This window comes from Borostomias antarcticus (assembly GCF_949987555.1).
Source record: "Borostomias antarcticus genome assembly, chromosome: 18".
In the NCBI taxonomy this organism is placed as follows: domain Eukaryota; kingdom Metazoa; phylum Chordata; class Actinopteri; order Stomiiformes; family Stomiidae; genus Borostomias; species Borostomias antarcticus.
In genome coordinates, this window is record NC_140251.1 from 8,213,793 (window position 1) to 8,235,615 (window position 21,823).

Below are 21,823 nucleotides of genomic sequence, written 5' to 3' on the forward strand. Positions count from 1 at the left end.
TCATTATAGCTCAGAAATTAAACCAGCAGCATCAGACTTGTCCTTGCTTCCTCGCAGTTTAAACCCAGGGCGTGCACGTGCATGCATGTGTGCGTGCTTGTGTGTGTGTGTGTGCTAGAGAAAGAGAGGGAGAGAGAAAGGGAGAGAGGGAATGAGTTTCAGGGGATTGCGAGAGATCCACAGCCTACCTTGTATCCATCACATGTTCAAGTTTCCCAGCCAAGCAATTGAACATGAGTGGGGAGTGCAATGTTAGAGTAAGACGTAGTTTGCAGTGAGTCAGAGAGTTACTTAAGTTTGTGAGAGATTATCTCTGTATTTCCCTACAATTCTCTATGGACATGTTTTTGTGCTGCTCTTCTTGTGCACCCAGTGATTAATTAAATCCCATTCAGTACCTCAGATGTTTTGCTCTTTTAAATAAACTAACCAAAACAATGACTATGCTTGTATTGTGTGCAAATGTGTTCTCTGGTCTATTTGGCAATCAAGTTGTTTTATTTGAGACAAACATACTTGGTCACATGTAATTCACATTGGAGGTCATTCTTCTTCAGAGGTGTCTTGTTACACACACAGCTGACATTTAATGCAGTGTGGGAGTGTGACCTACTATAGCATCTAGTCCCTACATGGTCCACTCCATCCCTGCTTTTGTGCTCCAAAATGTCATGAAGGAAATCAATTATGCACAAACACTACACTGAGAACCTGCTCGTTGGTCTAGTCAAACACTACACTGAGAACCTGCTCGCTGGTCTAGTCAAACACTACACTGAGAACCTGCTCGTTGGTCTAGTCATACACTACACTGAGAACCTGCTTGTTGGTCTAGTCCAACACTACACTGAGAACCTGCTCGTTGGTCTAGTCATACACTACACTGAGAACCTGCTCGTTGGTCTAGTCAAACACTACACTGAGAACCTGCTCGTTGGTCTAGTCATACACTACACTGAGAACCTGCTCGTTGGTCTAGTCATACACTACACTGAGAACCTTCTCGTTGGTCTAGTCAAACACTACACTGAGAACCTGCTCGTTGGTCTAGTCCAACACTACACTGAGAACCTGCTCGTTGGTCTAGTCATACACTACACTGAGAACCTGCTCGTTGGTCTAGTCATACACTACACTGAGAACCTGCTCGTTGGTCTAGTCAAACACTACACTGAGAACCTGCTCGCTGGTCTAGTCATACACTACACTGAGAACCTGCTCGTTGGTCTAGTCAAACACTACACTGAGAACCTGCTCGTTGGTCCAGGGTCTGGATGATCCGTTTTCTAAAAGTAGCAGTTGCTTATTTTTTATTTGTCCATGACCTATTTCAGCTCTCTGTCCTAATAACATTCCTAGTGCCCTACACCACCAACTCTAATAAAGATGATGATGATGATGATGATACTACATAATAATAATAAATCACAACTGCTTGTATTAATATTATTATTATTATTTATTTTATTATGTTGTTGATACAAGTTATGATTATAATAATAATAATAATTATTATTATTATTAGTAGTAGTAGTAGTAGTATTGTTGTTATTAGTAGTAGTAGTCGTATTATGGTAAATGGAAAACCATTATTATTATTATTAGTATTATTATTATTATTATTACTAGGCTAGTAGTAGTAGTATTGTTGTTATTATATAACACTATAAAATAGTCTATTCAGGTTATAATACTGTCAGAGTGATCTCTAGAGCAGGACCATGTCAAAGTCCACGTGCAGCTCCTCTGAGGGGCGTGGTTGTGATCACATGCAGAAGGCATGGGGGGGTGTGGTGTTGGGAATTCACCAGCAGCCGCGCAGATCCGAGGCCTGAGCTTCACTGGAATTCCCACTGTACACGTAAGCGCACAACATAGTGTAGTCTACATGTATCCTCTGCTAAAGACAAGATCAACATTTCGCGCCTTTACGAGGCAGTCCGAAAAGAAAATAGAAGAAAGCCAAGCCTTCAAATGCTTGTTTTAAGACAGTTTAAGACCAGCTCAATCTACAGTCCTCACATGCACAACACAGCATGAATACAGCAGGTAATAACAATAAAGTTATTGTCATTATTATTGCCATTGTTGTTGTAATTCTAACGCATTAATGCTACTAATACGAAAATACGAATAATTTGACTAGTAATAGTCAATACAAGTAATAAATACAGTAACAACACTAAACAACAATAATAATACTAATATTAATCAAAATAATAACGCCAACAATATTAATATTTCTAATCATCGCCATCATAGGCCTACTTATAAAATAATGTTAATCATCACATTGACACAGAGAATATACGTGTCCCATTCTTTAGGCAAGGCTACACTAGGTGTGGCGGAATTTATTGAAAGCTTCATGAATTATTCTACTGCTACAAATTACACACGCATGCATGGCTTCTACTTTTAATCCTGAAATATAGATGACGACGGTGGTGGTGGTTGGGGTGAAGCTGACTAAAGAGATCTGCGAAGCATATTCACTTCGTTTTCTCTTGGTTGTCCTTCAAGGCGATAGGCTATTTGGCCATCATCCTATAATAACCGGTTATATTTCCAGGTAGACTTCCTTGGTGTGCAGACGGACGAAGACTCTGAGCTTCTGCGCTAGGCCTACATCATTCTCAAATCCAACATGTATAAACTGGATTTACACTAATGAATAGCCTTAACACTTGAATAAGATCCAAGTCCGCGCAGTAGTCAGTAGTTAGGTAGGCTACTGTAGTAGCCCAACTATCCCATGATAGAAACTCGGAGACCTTTACTGTAGCCTACATCTATTCATCGGCTATTGACAAGCTCTCCCTGTTCAGCTGTAGGCTAGACTGATCTCTCTCTGGGTCTCTCTCTAGCGCTTCCAGTGGACAATCAAACCTACACACCCACCTCCAGACACACTCGCATATCTCATTTCTTAGTTCTACTGTAAAATAGATAGATAGACGGAGTCTCTGAGCTCACAAATCGTTGAGATTTAGCGTGATATACTAGAGATAGTTAAGCGGCAAATCTTGAAATTCAACATGGAGTCCCCTCCAGATCCAGCAAGCGACCCGGGCAACAGCGCCTCAGAGCCGGCTACACCGGTCAGGGAAACCCCGGTAAACCTGGAGACGCTCCGAAAAGCGGACCATCCAGCCCCGATTCGAAGGCAGACCTGTTCCAGCACCAACAGAGGTAAGAGTCTGACCCTTACCATTATATAAGGAACATTGATTCGTCACCGAATTGGTTCAAACTTCAACATGGATTGATTGCACGGAGGACTTTATATGGCTTCTAAATCAATGCTGTCCCCTAATAATTTTCAGGTTGCAGTATGTTTAAAATCAATGAATCATTATCATAATCTTATTTCTTAACATAGCCTAGGCTAGTTGATTTGTAATATCGACATTCATGCTGGGTGAGAGTTGTCGATGTTGTGCCCTGCGACGTTCAAGCACAACTGACAGGTTTGGAAAGATGATATGCTCATTGCTGATGACGAGGATCTGTTGGCTAAAATGTGACAATATTTTACAATCCAACAGCCTTGTCGTCGGCTGCAAACTTATTAGTTGCCTATAAGCCGATGCATGTCCGCTTATCAGCGCAATGATTAGGCGCGCTAACACGTTTAAGCACAAGGTGCAGAGTGAACTTTTTGAAACTACAGTATCGACCAGTCCATAATCGTCTCTGAAGAGACTTGTGCTTATAGTCTTGTTTGATCCGCACTGACTTGCCTATCGAATGTAGGCTACCCGCCTGTAGTTTCTTACTTGTATAAAAAGAAGATGCATGAGTAGGGACATTCTGTGATGTGCTTGCCTTGCCATCGCGCCCAGACGTAAAGCGGGCAGAAAAGGAAGATGTCGACCTGCAGATGGACCTGGTTTTGGTTATTTATCTCAGAAAAGTCTGAAGGTCTCATCACTCATTTCACCAGATGATTACCGTCCATGTTGTAGCCTACAGTACATCAGTAGCCACACCCCCTAGATCTTCCATTTAACCCAGCTCATCCAAGTTCAATGAAAATAGATCTATCTGGTCTAATATTTCGATGTGCTCTGTCTGTGTCGATCTGTTCACACAGTTACATGGCTGTGAATGACATGCCAGACATGCCCGTTGATGTATTGCCGTGGTTTGTGTGAGCAGGCCTCCTCGGTGAAGGGTATATTTAGAGTGTGATGTGGGGAATGTGGAATGTAAGAGGGTTATGTAACAGGTTTAGCCATAAACAGAGGCGCGCGCGCAAGAGAAAATCATTACATCCTTTCACTTTGTGTTGAGTTCCCCTTGCTGAAGTCCAAATGCATGATTTCACTACCATGTCTGTGATCGCGGGCATAACATACTATGTGTATCATAAAGACATTGTTTCACTTTGTAACAACTTGGTAGATCCCAACCCGTGCTCAGTTATGTAATAGTGGACATAGGAAGTTAAGTCTTGCTGTCCGATCTGTGCAGTGATCTTTTTTGAAGAAGAAGTCTAGTTTCGAGACACTCCTAACCTGCTGACCTATATCTATTCACCTATCCCATTTATGCGTTGGATTAAATTGCGTCTGGAAGAGAAAGACAGGAAAAAAGACGCGCTCTGTTATGTAACACTGAATGGGTGTTCACTCGGACGAACCTTCAAGAATGCTTTACAGCAGTTTTGCTGGCTGAGACTTCTCTGGCTTTCGTACTGTCATAACACGTTGTCTTCTTTCTTAGTTGAGAAAGTAATACATTTTTAGAAATGTAGCTAAAGATGTGATAATATTATAGTCATGTTTGTTTAAATGGGTATGTATCATTCTGGGTGGATAGTTGATCTTACAGTGTTGATAATGTTACTGTCATACTGCGGGCCTAGTTAAAAGCCTCTGCAAAAGTGCAAACCAGAGGAATAGCTCACCTCAGAAGCCTTTAAGTGTACAGTAGCCTAGATGGTCTTCAAACACTCCTGCTCTTGTGCATGAATGGTGCATAATGTTAAAGTGTTTGGGAAAACCACATCCTCCAAACATGTATCAGGATATTTGTAAAACTGCTGCACAATCCAGTGGAGTATCACACAAACGTGAGAAAAAAAATTCTAGGTTTAGGCATGTAGTTCCTGACATGTACGGTATTTTCAGGATCATAGTACTATGTTCAGACACTGTTCTTTAGGATATATACAAAAAAACAACATCTGAAACTCAGCAGACACTCCCTGAAGAACACTCCTTTTTTACAATTGTAAAAACGTTTGTGTAAGCTACTGGAATTTCTGAGTGTGCTCATTTCTTGTGCTGTATGCAGAGTTTTTATGTTTTAACCCTGAGCATTAATACCCTGTAAGAAGAAACGGCTTAGTTCAGCAGAAGCTCTGGACTGGGCCAGAGAACAGGCCTTGGAGGTCTTTGGGTATCATCAGTGGAGAGAAGAAAGGGTGTTATTTTGATACTGCAGGATCGCTCCGTTTGCGAGGAGCAAATTCAGAAACAATCACCATTTATGGTACGGTTATAAGTTGAAGGCCTCTGCAGAGGTGCGGAGGATACCTCAGGTTCACACAGGGAAGCTCTGAAGCTGCGGACCTGATCAGAGCTTACTGTGCCCAGTCCTGAACCATGTACGGTTTGGCCTGAACGAGCCAGCTTAGTTCCGCCTGTGTGTGCGTGCATACATGCATGTGTGTGTGTGTGTGTGTGTGTGGGTATGTGTACTGTGTGTGTGTGTGGGTGTGTGTGTGTGTATGTATGTGTGTGTGTGTGTGTATAATGCCCTGGACCTTGAGGTTCAGCACTGTGTTAGGTTGGGGCAAGGTAATGATTGAGGTTCAGAGCATTGTGTTAGGCTGGGGCAAGCTAATGATTGAGGTTCAGAGCATTGTGTAAGGCTGGGTTAAGGTAATAATTGTTATTCTGGTGTTTTCAGTCAGTCAGAGTGTGCGGAGACGGGCTTGTCTTTATCTGAACATATTTTTTACCACAATGGGAAGGAAGACAGCTGGCCCGCTGACCGACCATATGTGGTGGACGTTCCTACAGTAAATATCCATTAATTAACATGGCAGACAACTTTGTCATCTTCTCTATAATGCAGCATTTTGATATTGCAGTGCCTAGTTACAGTCGTCTGAGGAGTGAGATTGTATTCAGCAGAACACTTGGCACAGACTACTCTCACACTCTTCCAGCATATCGCATACAACGGACAGCACAACACTTGATGTAGTTTTCTGTAGCTGGGCACAGTGGGTCTGTATTCACCTTCCGTGACCCCCCCCCCCCGCCCCCTCTGAACACCGGAGTGGCAGCGTGTGTTTAGGCGGCGCTGACAGAAGACTGATGAGCCGCCAGGAAGCGGAGGCCTCTAAACTAGGTTTTACACAACACCTCAGCAAGCCTGGAGCTGGCGTGGCGCTGGCGCACACTACTCCACTGGACAGCGACATTAGTGAGGCTGTGACATTCTCAAATACCAGGGACTTAGGCTCCCCTGCTCGCTGAGGAGAGCCAAGCAGCAGGTAGCAGGCCGCCCCCCTGCCTCCCAGACAGCCAGGCCAGATCCTGGAGAGCAGCTCATTTGGTTCTCTTTCTGTTTTTGGCAGGCAGCCCTTGACATAATAATGGGGTGTGTGTCCCTCCTTCATTTTAATACTGTACTTCAGGGCTTTAAGGTGATGTTACAAGCTCTCTTGTCGATACCTGTCATTCAGTGCTACGGATGCCTAGCGTGAGCTTCGGGGCTATGCTAGATCTTGCACCAGATTTGAATTAGCTTGTTCAGAGTTCTCATAATGACCTGCTCAAATCGCCACGGGCAGAAACTCACATTTATCGCAAAATAAGTTTACTGGGTGGGTCAGCCTGGTCAGATCTACATTAAAACATATTAAGACATATGTTAAAGATGTAGATGGAAGACTTGGCTCGCTTCAAGTTTACTGCACATACTGTAGTTTGAACTTCCCTGTTACAAGCCAGAGTGCAATGGTTCATTCACACAGTTTGTGATATGATATATGATAGGAGTTGTTTACTATTGATTATGGCAACAAAACAAAAAATGGCATTAATTGAAAGCTGGGACTACCCTTTACAGCCGGGACCAATTAAATGTATTCTAAACAGCTCATTATTTTATGTTCAAACACATAGAAATTGAAATGTTCTTTTCAACACTCTGAAAACTTTTGGAGATACAAGTTTTCGGAGATACAAGGTCTTGACCCGACAGCAGTGTTATTATGCAAGCCTCTGCTACTCTGGTATTTGTGTTGTGATATGCTTTTGGAATATGGGATCTAAATTATGCTGTATGAGGAGCTATAGCTCAGCATTCCTGTCAGGGCTGCAGTCGCTCAGTCTTCTGGTCTTTCACAGTCAGTCAGGATGGTTGTACACAGGCCCAGCCTAGTGTACTGTAGTACAGTGGCATGTGCACCAGACACCCCCTTCCATTACCTTCACTCAAGAATGCTCTGTGGAAAATATCTAACCTTGGACCCCATGAAGCACGAACATCTGGACTTATAGCTGCAGAGTTCACACACCTTTGAATGTTTGATATTGATCCTCCTAACAACCCATTCTCGTGGGATCTGAGAACAAAAAAACAGGTCCAATGAAGTTAGTCATTCAGTACACATCACTTCAAAATGTTGTTTCTCCAAAGTTTATTGAGAGAGACATTTATAGTGTTTTGACCCAATTTACTGTATTGATCAAACATGTTTATGGACCTTCGAACATTACCCCAACCAAAGTTAAAAGCTGTATCCTTGCGGGACAGTTTATTTTGGAGTTTGAGAGTCTGCTGTGGTGCAACTGGGGCTGGCAAGGAGGTCTCTGCTGGTGGCGAGGACCAGCGTTTGATGTGAAGTCTCCAGCAGTGAATGACAGCTCAGATCCATGGCCCATTTACAGAAGTTCATATCTGAGATAGAAAAGCCTGAATAGTAATGAACGGAATACTCTAGATGCATTATTATTGGAGGGTGTTAAAGGAGTCTAAATTTAATGCGGTACACTGTGACCTAAGTACTAGTGCTACGGAGTAGTAGTTGTAGTAGTATGGCCCGGCAGTTCTGTGCTGTGAGGTGGGCCCCTCACGAGAGGCCTTGTGGGAGAGAGGTGGTGAGAAGGGTGTGAATGATCACTCAAAGGAATTCTCATGTCACATCCAGGGCCAGGCCTGAGAATGTGAAGATAGTTTGTAGTGTAATGTGAGTCCCGGTGGTAGGTAGCCCAGTGGTCAGAGCAGCAGACCAGACACTGAAAGGCTGCCGGTCCGAGACCAGGCCAAGCCACTCGATTACTGACATTCATCTAATCATTGCCTATACCGTTCAATCACTGCCCATACTATTTCGCTGTTGAGCAAGGGACTTACTTCATACTGTTCAAACACTAGCGCATAATTGTGAGTCACATTGTTTCAGTGAGAAGATTTTCAGAGGACTGCGAGGGGTCTGAACTTTATTATTCTCATCTGCAAGTTATCATGTATTTGTATTTTTTCAAGCTTCTTTTTTCAAGACCTCGCGTGTAGCTGTCAAAACCATCCGGGGAAAAATCTCATAAGGTACATCTTTTACAACGGCATACTCAAGCATACCCAAGAGTCCCTTAACTGTTGTTACTCTTCCTGCTGGCTGTAGGTGTCGCAGCTCTTCCTGATGGCTGTAGATGCAGTAGCTCTTCTTTTAGGCTATAGGTGTAGCAGCTCTTCTACGTGGGGTGGCACGTAGCTCAGGAGGTAGAGCGCCCGGCTGTGGATCGCAAGGCCCCCGGCTCGGTCCCAGTTTCCAGCATTGTGCCGAAGTGTCCTTGAGCAAGACACTGAACCCCAAAATCGCTCACGTGCGGCACGGGGGCGCAGTACCTAGTGCTGTCAACTCACAGCAAGAAGGTCTCCGGGCCTTTCTGTGTGGAGTTTGCATGTTCTCCCCATGTTCGCTGTGTAATGCTGTCCGTCCCTGGCAAAGGACAGGAGCACTTGGTTGGCCCCATGCATCCTGCCAACTGTCTGCTCCCGGTTGCCCTTTGGGGAAGGACGATGGGATGGGTGAAGAGCGGAGAAAAATGTAATCGGTTGTCACTATGTGTGTGCGTTATCACTGTGTGCTGTGAAAAAAACACCATATGTTCAATGTGTTGTTCTCCTTCTTGGCTGCTGGCGTAGAAGTTCTGTCTTGGCTGCAGGTGTAGAAATTCTTCTTCTTGGCTGCAGGTGTAGAAATTCTTCTTGGCTGCAGGTGTAGAAGCTCTTCTTCTTGGCCGCAGGTGTAGAAGCTCCTCTTCTTGGCTGCAGGCGTAGAAATTCTTCTTCTTGGCGGCAGGTGTAGAAATTCTTCTTCTTGGCTGCAGGTGTAGAAGCTCTTCTTCTTGGCCGCAGGTGTAGAATCTCTTCTTCTTGGCCGCAGGTGTAGAAGCTCTTCTTCTTGGCTGCAGGTGTAGAAGCTCCTCTTCTTGGCTGCAGGCGTAGAAATTCTTCTTCTTGGCTGCAGGTGTAGAAATTCTTCTTCTTGGCTGCAGGTGTAGAAGCTCTTCTTCTTGGCTGCAGGTGTAGAAGCTCTTCTTCTTGGCCGCAGGTGTAGAATCTCTTCTTCTTGGCTGCAGGTGTAGAAGCTCTCCTTCTTGGCTGCAGGTGTAGAAGCTCTTCTTCTTGGCTGCAGGTGTAGAAGCTCTTCTTCTTGGCTGTAGATGCAGCAGGTCTTATGGCAGCTGTGTTGTAAGGACTGTGAGGTCAGACAAAGAGAATGCAACACATCTCAGAATTTATGTCTGTAGACTACGGAACGCTAGTAAGGATGGTAGAAGTCTGTCTGTCTGTAGACTAGATACGCTAGTAAGGATGGTAGAAGTCTTTGTCTGTAGACTATGATACGCTAGTAAGGATGGTAGAAGTATTTCCATCTGTAGACTAGACCCGCTAGTGAGGGTGCTAGAAGTATTTCTGTCTGTAGACTAGGCACGCCAGTAAGGGTGGTAGAAGTATTTCTGTCTGTAGACTAGGCACGCCAGTAAGGGTGGTAGAAGTATTTCTGTCTGTAGACTAGGCACGCCAGTAAGGGTGGTAGAAGTCTTTCTGTCTGTAGACTAGAGTTGTTTCCCCCTCACTGGTCCAACTGTCTGTTTTAACTGATGTGGATATTGAGCAGCATTCTGTCTACTTTTCATCCTCAAATGTTCCTTTCCAAATGTGTTAATGTGGTTGTAAAAGCAAGTATGGAGATTCAAGAGGGCATGAAAAAGAAGGCAGAAGAGTGCAAAAAGTAGGTCATTACTGCAACTTTCTCTGTCCCAACAGACCAGTTAAGTTGCATGTATTGTGTTCTCTCCATCTGCAATACAATGCATATACAGTATTAAGTCGGTATCTGTACATTCATGTTGTGGAATAATGTGTAATTAGCAGTACAGTATAATAAGAGTGTTCACTGCTATCATATTTGTGTTTTGTAGTGATGAGTCATCAGTAGTCCAATATGATGAGTGTTCGCTGCTGTAATATTGTGCATGCAACACATGGTTTGCCATATCTGAAATGCATGGTGATGAATGTCTGTTTAACGTTACAAAAATCAATAGACTTCTATTCACCATATCCCATATGAAAATTCAGCAGGGTTAGGCTACAGAAGGTCAAATCAATGCTTATAATTACCTCTGCCCCAGTGACAGCGCAGGGTGAGAGGTAATGTTTTTGGTGGCGTGTTGGTTGGTTCGTTCTTTAGCAGGATCACACAAAAACACCATTATCCATTCATCTCCATTCATTTTTTGGACCGGAGCGGGGAAACAGACAAACTCCGGTGGATGAGTTTAATGTATGACCATTAAAATGATTGATTTGATAGGAAACAATATTGCTTGTGCATTTAGTAATGATGTGTACAGTTCACTTGTTGATGGAGTAGCAGTGGCTGTATGACTCCCATCCGCAATCAAGATCTTGCGCTTTCTGCAGAGTAGTTTCAGAGCAGTTGAAAACTAGGAAAGCCTACCCATCAACAACTGATGACATTGCATTACATTTACATTACATACAGACACTTTTATCCAAACCGACTTACAGTAATTGCATTTGACGGAGGAGGTCACAAGTGCATCTCCTTTCTGAACTGAAGTGACTAGGAGCATAATGTATCATGCGACATGTTTAATTTTACCATGGAAAGTATTTACACATACATGCTCTGGCTGGCCTTGGTGTTGGCTTTTCCTGCAGAGGCCGTGGTAGTTGAACTTCAACAATCCCCACGGGAACTTCAAAGTGCCAACTGCTTATCAATGAAAACCTGATCTGAGCTGTGTGATCTGCATCATGGGTGGAGGTACAGTATGCGCTCCGAAAGACCTTTTCTAGTTACTTGTACCTCAAATTAAAATTTCTCTGCATTTACTAGTATACTCTTAAAGGACTATGCTCGTTTTTGACAACCTGGACCTTATTTACGACATATTATAAGAAGTTTGACTCACCCAGATCACTTTTGTGTTGTTCGGAGGCATGTAGAAGAAATATAAAATCCAGCGCGAGCCAGTATATCCATGTAATGGCGGCGCACGGGGCATAGGGAATGCAGTTTCTCAAAATCCATTTTCGGCCGCTAAACGGTTGTTTTCATCAATCACATAGCATGAATCGACAGTTGATATTCCTCTACGCCAGCCATTGTTGTTTTTGTGCCAAATAAGGGATCTTGATCCCCTGTAACATGGTCTTTCTAAGCCGCTCCCCCACTTGCTCCAGCACGCATGCGCACAGGCCAGCGCGCAGACTTGCTATTCTCCGTCTGTAGGCTACACTCGCGCTCACATTGTGTGCGCTACGATCGGATTGTTGGTGCCTAGAATATTGTCGTCGTCATTCGTCAGCAATGGTTCGTTTTTGCGTGTACCCAAATTGTCCAAACAAAATGACTACTTGGACAAATCTCAGCTTCCACAGGCTTCCTTTGCTCTCCACGGACGTCCTAAAGCTCTGGCTAGTAGCGCTGAAAAAGGACCCCAATACGCCAGTGGACACATTGAGGCTGGCCGATCATCGGGTATGCAGTCTGCACTTTGCTGCCGAGGATTTTTTTCCAGGCAGGCAAAAAACACATGGGACACAGAAATTGCAGCGTCTCCGCCTCAGGAAGAATGCCATCCCAAAGGCTGCAGAAGGCACAACAGACACAATGGAGGTAAAGCATTTCTCTTGAAGCTTAGTGGAATTATGTTATTAGGCTATAATGTGTGCTCATCGATTGGTGTAATATGTCAACAAAGTAGCTAGCAATATAACGTTACAAACTAAGTTGAAGAATTATCTACAGTAATTATCACTGATACCAATATAAATAGACTATAAAACACTCTCAGACTGAATTGAAAAGTCTGTAAAAATAAGAAGCAGATAAAAATAAGAATAAGAATACCCCAAGCTCAACACAGGTGAGCTGGGGGAAGGGCACCTCTTTTCTTCACTAGCCTACCCTCTGCAGACAATTGTGTGAATTGGCTCCTGTACCTGCATTTCCATATCGAAACTTTACCAAGGGTGTTGGGGGAAGGGCACATTTCTTTGTTCAATAGCCTACCCTATGCAGACAACAATGTGTGAATTGGGATCCTGTAGGCTACCTACATGTACAAATAGAAACCTTATAAACGGTTGTTTTTGTCATGAGGCTTTGTAACACACTTCTTCGCCACTATCTTTTAGGAGAGTGCCAGTGGTGCGGGGTCTCCTCCGGAGGCAGACTTTGAAATACGCCCACAATCCACTCCAATCAAAAGCCAACACAGAGCAGATGAGGAGCCATCTGGATCATCTAGGCCTGATTTATCCTCTTTGTTGACTATACTTCTAACCAGTCCACCTCAGACAAAAACACGCACAAGACCTTCCCGATCTGGAAAATACCTTGCTTTGCCTCCTATATGTTCCAAATCAGTGGTAAGCACAGCAGTGAAATGGTTTTGCATGGGTATTATCCGAGTATCTATTCAGCCCATCCATTCCTGTACTGTACATATACAATGTGTATTTTATTTGTCTGCACCAGGAGCAGATTCCATCCACATCAACCTCCACTTTGATTCCTGCACACCCGTCTGCCTCAACACCATCGGCAGTATTGAGAGTGAGTTGAGAGCCTTGTCTTTTATTCATAGCAAAACGATAAACATGTATGCATAAAAAGTTATCATGTAAATATTACTATGATAGAGTGAAAATTTCTTACTTGAACATCAGTGCAGTTAGAGATAAATTCTGCTACTGTTTTGTGTCTTCAGAGTGAACATGAAGAAGACATGGAACCGGTGTCTGATCTCAGCACGAGTTTTGGGGACTTGGGTCTGGATCCCGCAGACGTCAGTTTTGCACCACCAAGTTCTGACCCGTCTTCCAGCACAGGGACTACGTCTGGGTCTGCAAGCTCTTGTGGAGACACCACAACAGGATGGGCCGAAAAGAAGTGGCTGGTGAACGAGTCACACCTCCTTCAACTTTTTCAAACCTGTCCCAAGTGTACCAGTCTAATAACCGAGACTAAAATCAACACCAAAGGCAGCCAAATCAAGATCCACTGGACCTGTGGGAAACACTTTGGTGACTGGCAGTCATGTCCTGACCGAAGAGGCATGCCAGAAAATAATCTGCAAGTATGTGCATCAATAGTTTTCACCGGAGCCACGTACACAGACATAGCAGATTGGGCTTCTCTTCTCAGCGTCCCCATTCCACATCAAACACAGTTCCAAAACATTCAGAAGACCTACCTCCTACCTGTCATACAGTCCACCTACAAAGATAAACATGACCAGATCAAATCCCGGCTCATTGATGCATCACAGTCTGGAAATAGTACTGAACTCTGTGGTGATGGCAGGTTTGATAGTCCTGGTAAATATTACATCATTACTAATATTGTACAATCATCTAAATCGCTATCATTTTATATAATCAACATTCCCCACCCCACCCCCACAGGAAATTGAACCATCTGTGTTTCTATTCTCAGGTTACAGTGCAAAGTATTCAACATACACTTTCCAGAATGATGCCACCAAAGAACTAGTCCATTTTGAATTGGTCCAGGTAATTCATCTATGCAAAACTAAAATGCACTGTGTGATGAGGTTGCTTTCATCAAGAAAAAAAACATGTGGATGTTAAACTTTTTAATATTCATTATGCTTTAGGTGACAGAGGCAACAAGCTCTGTCGCCATGGAGACCATGGGATTCCAGAGGGGCCTGAACCAGTTGCTGGAGTGTGGGGTGGATGTTGCTGTGATGACCACCGACAGATCGCCTTCAATCCGGAAACTCATGAGAGAGGAATACCCCCAAATCCGGCATGAGTTTGACCCCTGGCATGTCGTCAAGGGTAAGCTAAAACCACAGGCGGACTGGCAATCTGGCCGCGCTGGCAAATGCCAGAAAGGCCTTGGGACTCAGGCCCGCCTGAGGGGAGGGGAATTTGAATGGAAAAAGGGCCGCTGTGTCTGAGGGGGATTTGATTGGGATAAGGGCCGCTGTGTGTGAGGGGGGGGTGTGCATTGGAATAAGGGCCGCTGTGATGCAAACGGCAGCCAGGGTCGTCTTTTGATCCCAGTCTGCCACTGGCTAAAGCCATCACATTTTACTATCTAACCCACAGCTTAGAAGTGCTTACTCATTTATAGAAAGGCAAAGTAATTGACAATGCACTTCCTTGCATGTGTTTGTATTGTTTAATTTACTGATTGGGATTTTGTTGTATGTGTGTTTTCAGGTGTAAAGAAGAAACTTGTTGCTGCATCGAATAAGAAGGACAGCAAAGACCTCCTTCTGTGGGTGAAAGCTATAACCAACCACCTGTATTGGTCCTGTGAATCCTCAAAGGGAGATCAGGAGGTAAGAATCCAAAGAATATGAATTTAGAAAACATAAAAAATAATTCACTAAATACCATACTCTAATTTATAAAGTCCTCGATACTATTCAGGATCAGAATGGGATTATGATTTTTTCCACTTTGTAATGACCTAAAATATAAACAAAATGATCTCCCCTGATCTGCTACATACATACTGTCAAGATATCTTTACAGTCCTGTAATTTCTATATTTTTTTCAAGAGAAGTGTTTCGCTGAGGGTCCATTGTCATCTTTTCAGGTTGCAGTCCGTCGATGGGTTTCGGTGCTGCATCACATCAGTGGCGTGCATCGATGGGAGGTTGACGGTGTTGAGTACACCTGCTGTCATCCTCCTTTGACAGACGAGCAGCAACAGAGAAAGAGGTGGATAGAACCTGGTTCACCAGCTTTCAACGCCCTCAAAGACATCGTGACAGACAAAAATCTCCTTCGGGATTTGAAGCAGATGTCACTTTTCAAACATACAGGTGTGTCACTTTTATATAGTTGAAGTATTTCTGAATCATAATTTGTAATTGTTCTTCTAAATGTGTTGTTGAACCGCAATCCGCTGCTGTAGGCTGGGAATGAATCCTGTTTTTTTTTATTTTGATCCATTTCCTGTTTTGGCAAAAGGTGGCGCTCAAACACAGAAAAAGCTACAAAGTTATACTACCTTTATAGTACACAAGGGACTAAATAATATACTAGTCCAAAAAACGCGCACACACACACACACACACACAATGTATCCGATGTGGATGTATAATTGTCTATGGTTGTCTGTCTTTCACCCACACAGGATCTCTGGAGGTGTTTCACTCCGTGGTGCTGAAATACGCCCCGAAAAGAATACATTTCGGATATGACTCCATGCGGGCACGCACACAGCTGGCAATCATGGATCACAACGAAAATGTAGACAGACCACAGGATACAAACAAAAAAGGTAACGTGAGATTAGCAAAAAATATTTATAGTTATCAAAAGATTTACATAAATTTTACCTAGTTCTCTAAAAACAAGAATAGATAATGCAACTACTCAAGGTTGTTACAGGAAGCAAAACTGATGCCGGAGACACACCCAGTCAATCACATGGGATCAATAGATGGGGAGACACACCCAGTCAATCACATGGGATGAATAGATGGATGATAGATGGTTGATGGGCTTCAACTTTTTATAGGCCAGCTTTTTGCTCTAATGTCTTTCGTGGGAGTAATTGACAATCTTTACCTATTTTTTTATAACACAGTTCTGTGCTGTAATATATGTCCTGCCATAACAACTGCATTCACATAAAATTATTATTATTATTTATATGGTGAACTATAACTAGAAACTGCTTTCATTTTTTCCAGGAGAACTCCGCTACAGTTTTAAATTCTCCAGACAGAGTCACGAATGGGTGACACAGCCCATATACGTTCGCACAGCACAGACATTCCGGAGAGACCTCATGGAGCGCGTACTGCAGATGAGGGATGATCCAAATGTGCTTTACACAGTACCTCGCAAGGAGAAGAGACCACCTCACAAAAGACTGCTTCAGAACATTGCTCCAGTCCCTAGACCAGATAGAAATGTTTTAGTGGCTAGACGGACCAGTCGTTTCGGGCGTTTATTCAGAGCTACACCGTATTAGCTTGACAGAATTAGAATCATGTTTTCTGACTGCTGGATTATCATGTCATGGGAATTTATCTCACAGTGCCTTGTACCATTTATATGAGAATTTTGTTGATTTCTGGTCTGTGCTGTAGGTCTGTGTGTTTGTATGCTGTCTGTAGAGCATACTGACTCGAAATAAAAACATAAATAACTTTGTGTTTGTTTCATTTAATTTTTTGATTCAATAATTATGAAACGTTATATTTCTCTATATAAAATGTACAAATGTAGGCTGGTAAAAAAAAAAGTACATCAGTGATACACTGCAGTGGGTAATATGCATCCAGCATAGTTATGGGATCTGGTCTGTGATAAGATTTTAGTGATTGCAAATGGCAATGCTAGGGAAAACATTGCATGTTATCCTAGATAGAATGAGACATGATAATGATGACAGTATTTTTCAAAGAAGCAGAAAATAATCGAATAATGTAGTCTGTTTGGGAATGTGTAGGCTATTGATTGTCAAATGATATTGAAAATGTCCTCTGCCTCGGTGAACCCAACATAGCTGTCTGTTGGGGAGGGGTATTTCGTTCTGATGGCTGTGACAATGCAACTCGGGATGACTCTTCTGTTGGCAGGTCCAAGGTGTTGCCCTCGAAGTGCCCATTCCAGCACAATGCGATATGCTACGAGTCTGTACTGCCTGTAGGAGAGGAGGGTTGATTAGAAGAAAGAAATGTAAATTCTAAGATATTTACTTATCAGGCGTTCAAATTCTAGGCCAAAAATATTTTATGCATATGTTATTTGTAGTCTACTTACTCAATTGAAAGTTGGCCATTTGGTCCTAAAGGCTTTGGCTGGGTCTTCCAGTTCACTTTTGGCACACGAAAGAAAGTTTCGACCACTGCCCGGTTGATCAGAGATGGAAAATCCTCAAGAGTTGTGAGACACTGTTGTGTGGGGTCCGATGTGTCGTTATTTCTCGAGACTTCCAGACGTGCATCGTCTGGCCTCAAGTCCCACTCAGAGCAACAAATGCATTCCTCCTCTGTTGGCATAGGGTGACAATGTAGGCAAGAACACCACCAGTTACCATCTCTTCGGGAGCGTGCAGCGGTTTGTTCTCGAGCCAGCTGTTCCTCTCTCTGTCTCCTCACCCTCCTTTCAAGGAGCTCTTCGTCCGTATACTCTGGCTCAAAACGATATGGACGTCCGTCATATTCTAATTCATTTTCTAGATCCTCTAAATCTGACAAATATTCAGCCATATTGCACACAATATTCTAGGCACCAACAATCCGATCGTAGCGCACACAATGTGAGCGCGAGTGTAGCCTACAGACGGAGAATAGCAAGTCTGCGCGCTGGCCTGTGCGCATGCGTGCTGGAGCAAGTGGGGGAGCGGCTTAGAAAGACCATGTTACAGGGGATCAAGATCCCTTATTTGGCACAAAAACAACAATGGCTGGCGTAGAGGAATATCAACTGTCGATTCATGCTATGTGATTGATGAAAACAACCGTTTAGCGGCCGAAAATGGATTTTGAGAAACTGCATTCCCTATGCCCCGTGCGCCGCCATTACATGGATATACTGGCTCGCGCTGGATTTTATATTTCTTCTACATGCCTCCGAACAACACAAAAGTGATCTGGGTGAGTCAAACTTCTTATAATATGTCGTAAATAAGGTCCAGGTTGTCAAAAACGAGCATAGTCCTTTAACTGACATGCTCAACAAAGTTTGTCATCTAAAATAAACACACACAAAAAACTTTTGGAGACAAAAAGAAAGACAGCACAACTTGAAAATCAGTGTCATTTCTTTTGCCTTGATTATTTATATTCGAGTCAGAAGCACGAACTAATCTCATAAATAAGATAGTGAGAGATACTGATCCACTCCCTCCAGGTACTGGAGCCACTTAATCCAATTAGCTCCACTCTCAGGCTTGACAGATTCTTCAAACACCCCTGGTGACTTCCGAGTGCAGATTACAATCAGCTACTATTTTCAGGGTTTTTGATTAAAATCTGGTGAGGTTGGACTGAATTTTGTACAGAGTGCAGAACCATCTAATTATTAATATATTGGAGCCTATCTCTCCAGCTTTTTCGCCAATTACAGAAGGCCAATGGACTGGAGTGGTTAAACAATGCCCACAAGTATTAATCATGTTGAATCACATTGGATGTGAAACTATTAGCTTGTTCTTATTTAAATATCGCGGTAGTTAGGGGTGTATTGTCCAAGGACATGTAGTCCTCCCTGACCTTCCAGCTTCTCCCGGAGTAATAGTGAAATTGGACATTTGGAGCACATGCTTTTATCCTGTCCGTCTGTGAGTCTGGACAGGGCCATTATGAAGCCACATCTTTGAACAGAACTCATGCTGATATTCTACTTATGTTGACAATAAAATCTCATTACAACTGTTCCTGGTTAATATTCCCAGAAATCATTGAACTGTTTCACAAAGACGAGATTTTGAATATGAATAAGCTGCTAATTAATATTTGATTGTTGCGTCTGTGGATTGATTGCTGTAGGAGATGCAAGACAAAGTGAACCTCTTTACGAGGCTCCATTAAAGCTGCTGAATTTGAACTGTGACAGTGATTGAAAGTAAGACTTAATGGAACACGTTCATATGCTCAGACACAAGTTTATATGTCTTATTGATCAGGATTTGCTACTTTATTTTCCTAATGTCGTACTTTATTAACATCATGCCGGGTTATTAAAAGACGATTTTTAAGTGACAGACTGAAATAGATACACAGAAATAGTATGTTGGAAGTTCTCTGTCAGTGTGGGACAGATAAGGGAACATATCCTTTCTATGTTGTCAAAAGGGCTATTTATTAATTTGGGATCTACAAATGGGATCTACAACATGTAATTGCCATGTGATTGAAATGACAACATAGGCCTAGTGTTATCATGCCAGTCTTGACAGTGTGCAGACCGGCAGACTGTGTGAAGGATCCCTCAGGAAGTGTTGGGCTTTCACGTGGGCTTTCTTTGCATTGATCCAGACACTAGGACACATTTGAGTTTCATATAGTCTACGCAGAGAGCACAGACTGAGTTGTAAATCTTTCTGTCAAATGGTCTCTACTGACCGATGTTGTTCCAGTTCTGGTCATCTCTGTTATATACACATACTCAGATACATACATACAACGAAGAACACAGTATAACCACTTCTCTTTATGAATGTATCTATTAAACACTTTCTCTTTTCAGTGGGCAGTTTGTTCGGGCGGTGTACTGCACTCTGAGGATAAAAGAGAGTAATGTAAAGAAGAGGTTTTAATTGTAAGGGGAAATTCATTATGTGTCAACCTGCATTAAATTATGGTGGCCTTCAACGCTCATTACTTGCTGCTCACTCCAGAAGAAATGTTTGGACTCTCTTACCTGGCTCCGTGCCACAGTGTCTTCTGAAAGAGCCACTTCATCTCTGTCAGGGACAGGTGGAAATTTGCTGCACAGTTCTAATTGGACAAAGTGCCTTTCAAACATTCACCAATCAGATTATCAGGCAGATGACGTGTCAACATAGGTTTGTCTCTCACATGTTCCTCTCTGTTCCTCTCTGTTTCTGTCTGTCTGTCTGTCTGTCTGTCTGTCTGTCTGTCTGTCTGTCTGTCTGTCTGTCTGTCTGTCTGTCTGTCTGTCTGTCTGTCTCTGTCTCTCTCTGTCTTTCTGTTTTTCTTTCTCTGTCTTTCTCTCTCTGTCTCTCTCTGTCTTGGCTCTGTCTTTCTCTTTGTTTTTCTTTCCATTCTTTCTCTCTCTCATTCTCTCTCTCCCTGCCTTCCAGTGGCTCTTGGGCAAAATATACAGGATTGGTTCCCCAAAAAGACAGAAATGTTACCTCAGTACATTATGTATGCATGGAGTACTGTAATAATGCAGTCCTAGTGCAGCACTGACCTATAATGCGTTCAGTTAACTAGCATTCAGTCAGGATTACTGTTCAGGTGGCACTGCCAGACTCCCAGCACTATTTGGCAGGCGTACAGCAGATTTACATTCCATTTCAGAAGTGATAGGCTTGGTAATGTGCAGGTGGACTTACCCCCCAGAAAGCAGTTTATGGTCCTGCTTGTGAATCTCAAAACATCATGTTCCCCAATATCTCTCACGGTCATTTTAAAGTAATCGCATGCTACTATTTGCTTGGATTTGAGATAAATCAAAAAAGATGATGCTTTTTGCTGAAAACTGATTAGCGTCACCCACTTGAAAATGTTCAGTAGATACTGTGTGTTTTATTGCTTGTCGCTGGTAATCGGCAGAGACTCACTGTTTTTCCTCTGTGCTGATCTTGGTCCGGGCAGGGGGGGGAAGGGTGGACTGGGGAGATTGATGGCGGTGTCCCCAGTCAGACAGATAACACCTGATTCCGCCTGCGGGGGGTTAGTCTGGCGCGTGGCGCCGCTGGACCTCTGATGGAGAGCGGCGTGCGCCGAGCGGGTGAAGCGTTCCTGCAGCTCCATGCAAATGCAGGGGGGCCGCGTCCAGAGCCCGTCCCAGAGCGTCTGTGCCGACACGCCCCGGGCGCTCCGCGCCTCGTGATCCGTGCATCCGACGCACCTGGGAGAAAACCCACACAGGCGAGGGGGTCATTTGTTTAACAGAGGTGCATCATGCATCAGAACACACACTCTTGACGCGCGCGCCCATGCACGCACACGCACGGGCGACTGTAAGCGCGCACAAATGGCACATAGGTAGATATTTTAAGGTCCTTTTTGATTTCCGTCCAACAAAATAGTCACATTCACAGATTCATAACATGCCATGTTTTCATAGTTATACGGTATTTAGTTGCCTTGGGGCAGCTGTGGCTCAGGAGGTAGAGCGGGTCGTCCAATGATCGCAGGGTTGGCGGTTCGAATCCCGGCTCCTCCTGACGACATGTCAAAGTGTCTTTCCAAGACACTGAACCCCACATTGCTCCCGATGAGCCGGCTAGCATGGCAGCTGCCTGCCATTGGTGTGTGAATGAGAGGCCTTCATTGTAAAGCGCTTAGGATAAAAGTGCTATATATTAGTGCAGCCCATTTACCTTGTGAGATTCCATTGTTATGACATTCCTTTGTTATGAACCTCTTGGCGTCTGCTCAAATACCTTTCGGCATAAACAGCAGTTCCGTCCGCCCGGCGTTTTCTGGCTGAAGTGGAGGATGAAGCTGTGATGAAGTCAGTCCTGTTGCAGTTTGTTGGCCGGTCTTTGTCGTATGGGAGCAGGGAGAGGCCCGGTCGCTGTGTGGGTAAGTGATTGAGTCTTGGTGCTGGGGCCTCCGG

At 43.6% G+C, this 21,823-nt stretch overlaps 1 protein-coding gene across 2 annotated transcripts in view; it reads left to right on the forward strand.

The window, feature by feature from the left end:
- Positions 1-3,038: 3,038 nt before the first annotated feature.
- Positions 3,039-21,823, forward strand: part of roraa (RAR-related orphan receptor A, paralog a) — a gene marked incomplete at both ends in the record, with an annotated part of 223,240 nt that continues 204,455 nt past the window's right edge. For both annotated transcript variants that reach the window (XM_084453119.1, XM_084453120.1), the window contains one exon: positions 3,039-3,192. In XM_084453119.1, the coding sequence (XP_084309245.1) occupies positions 3,039-3,192 (154 nt within the window). The remainder of the gene's footprint in view (positions 3,193-21,823) is intronic.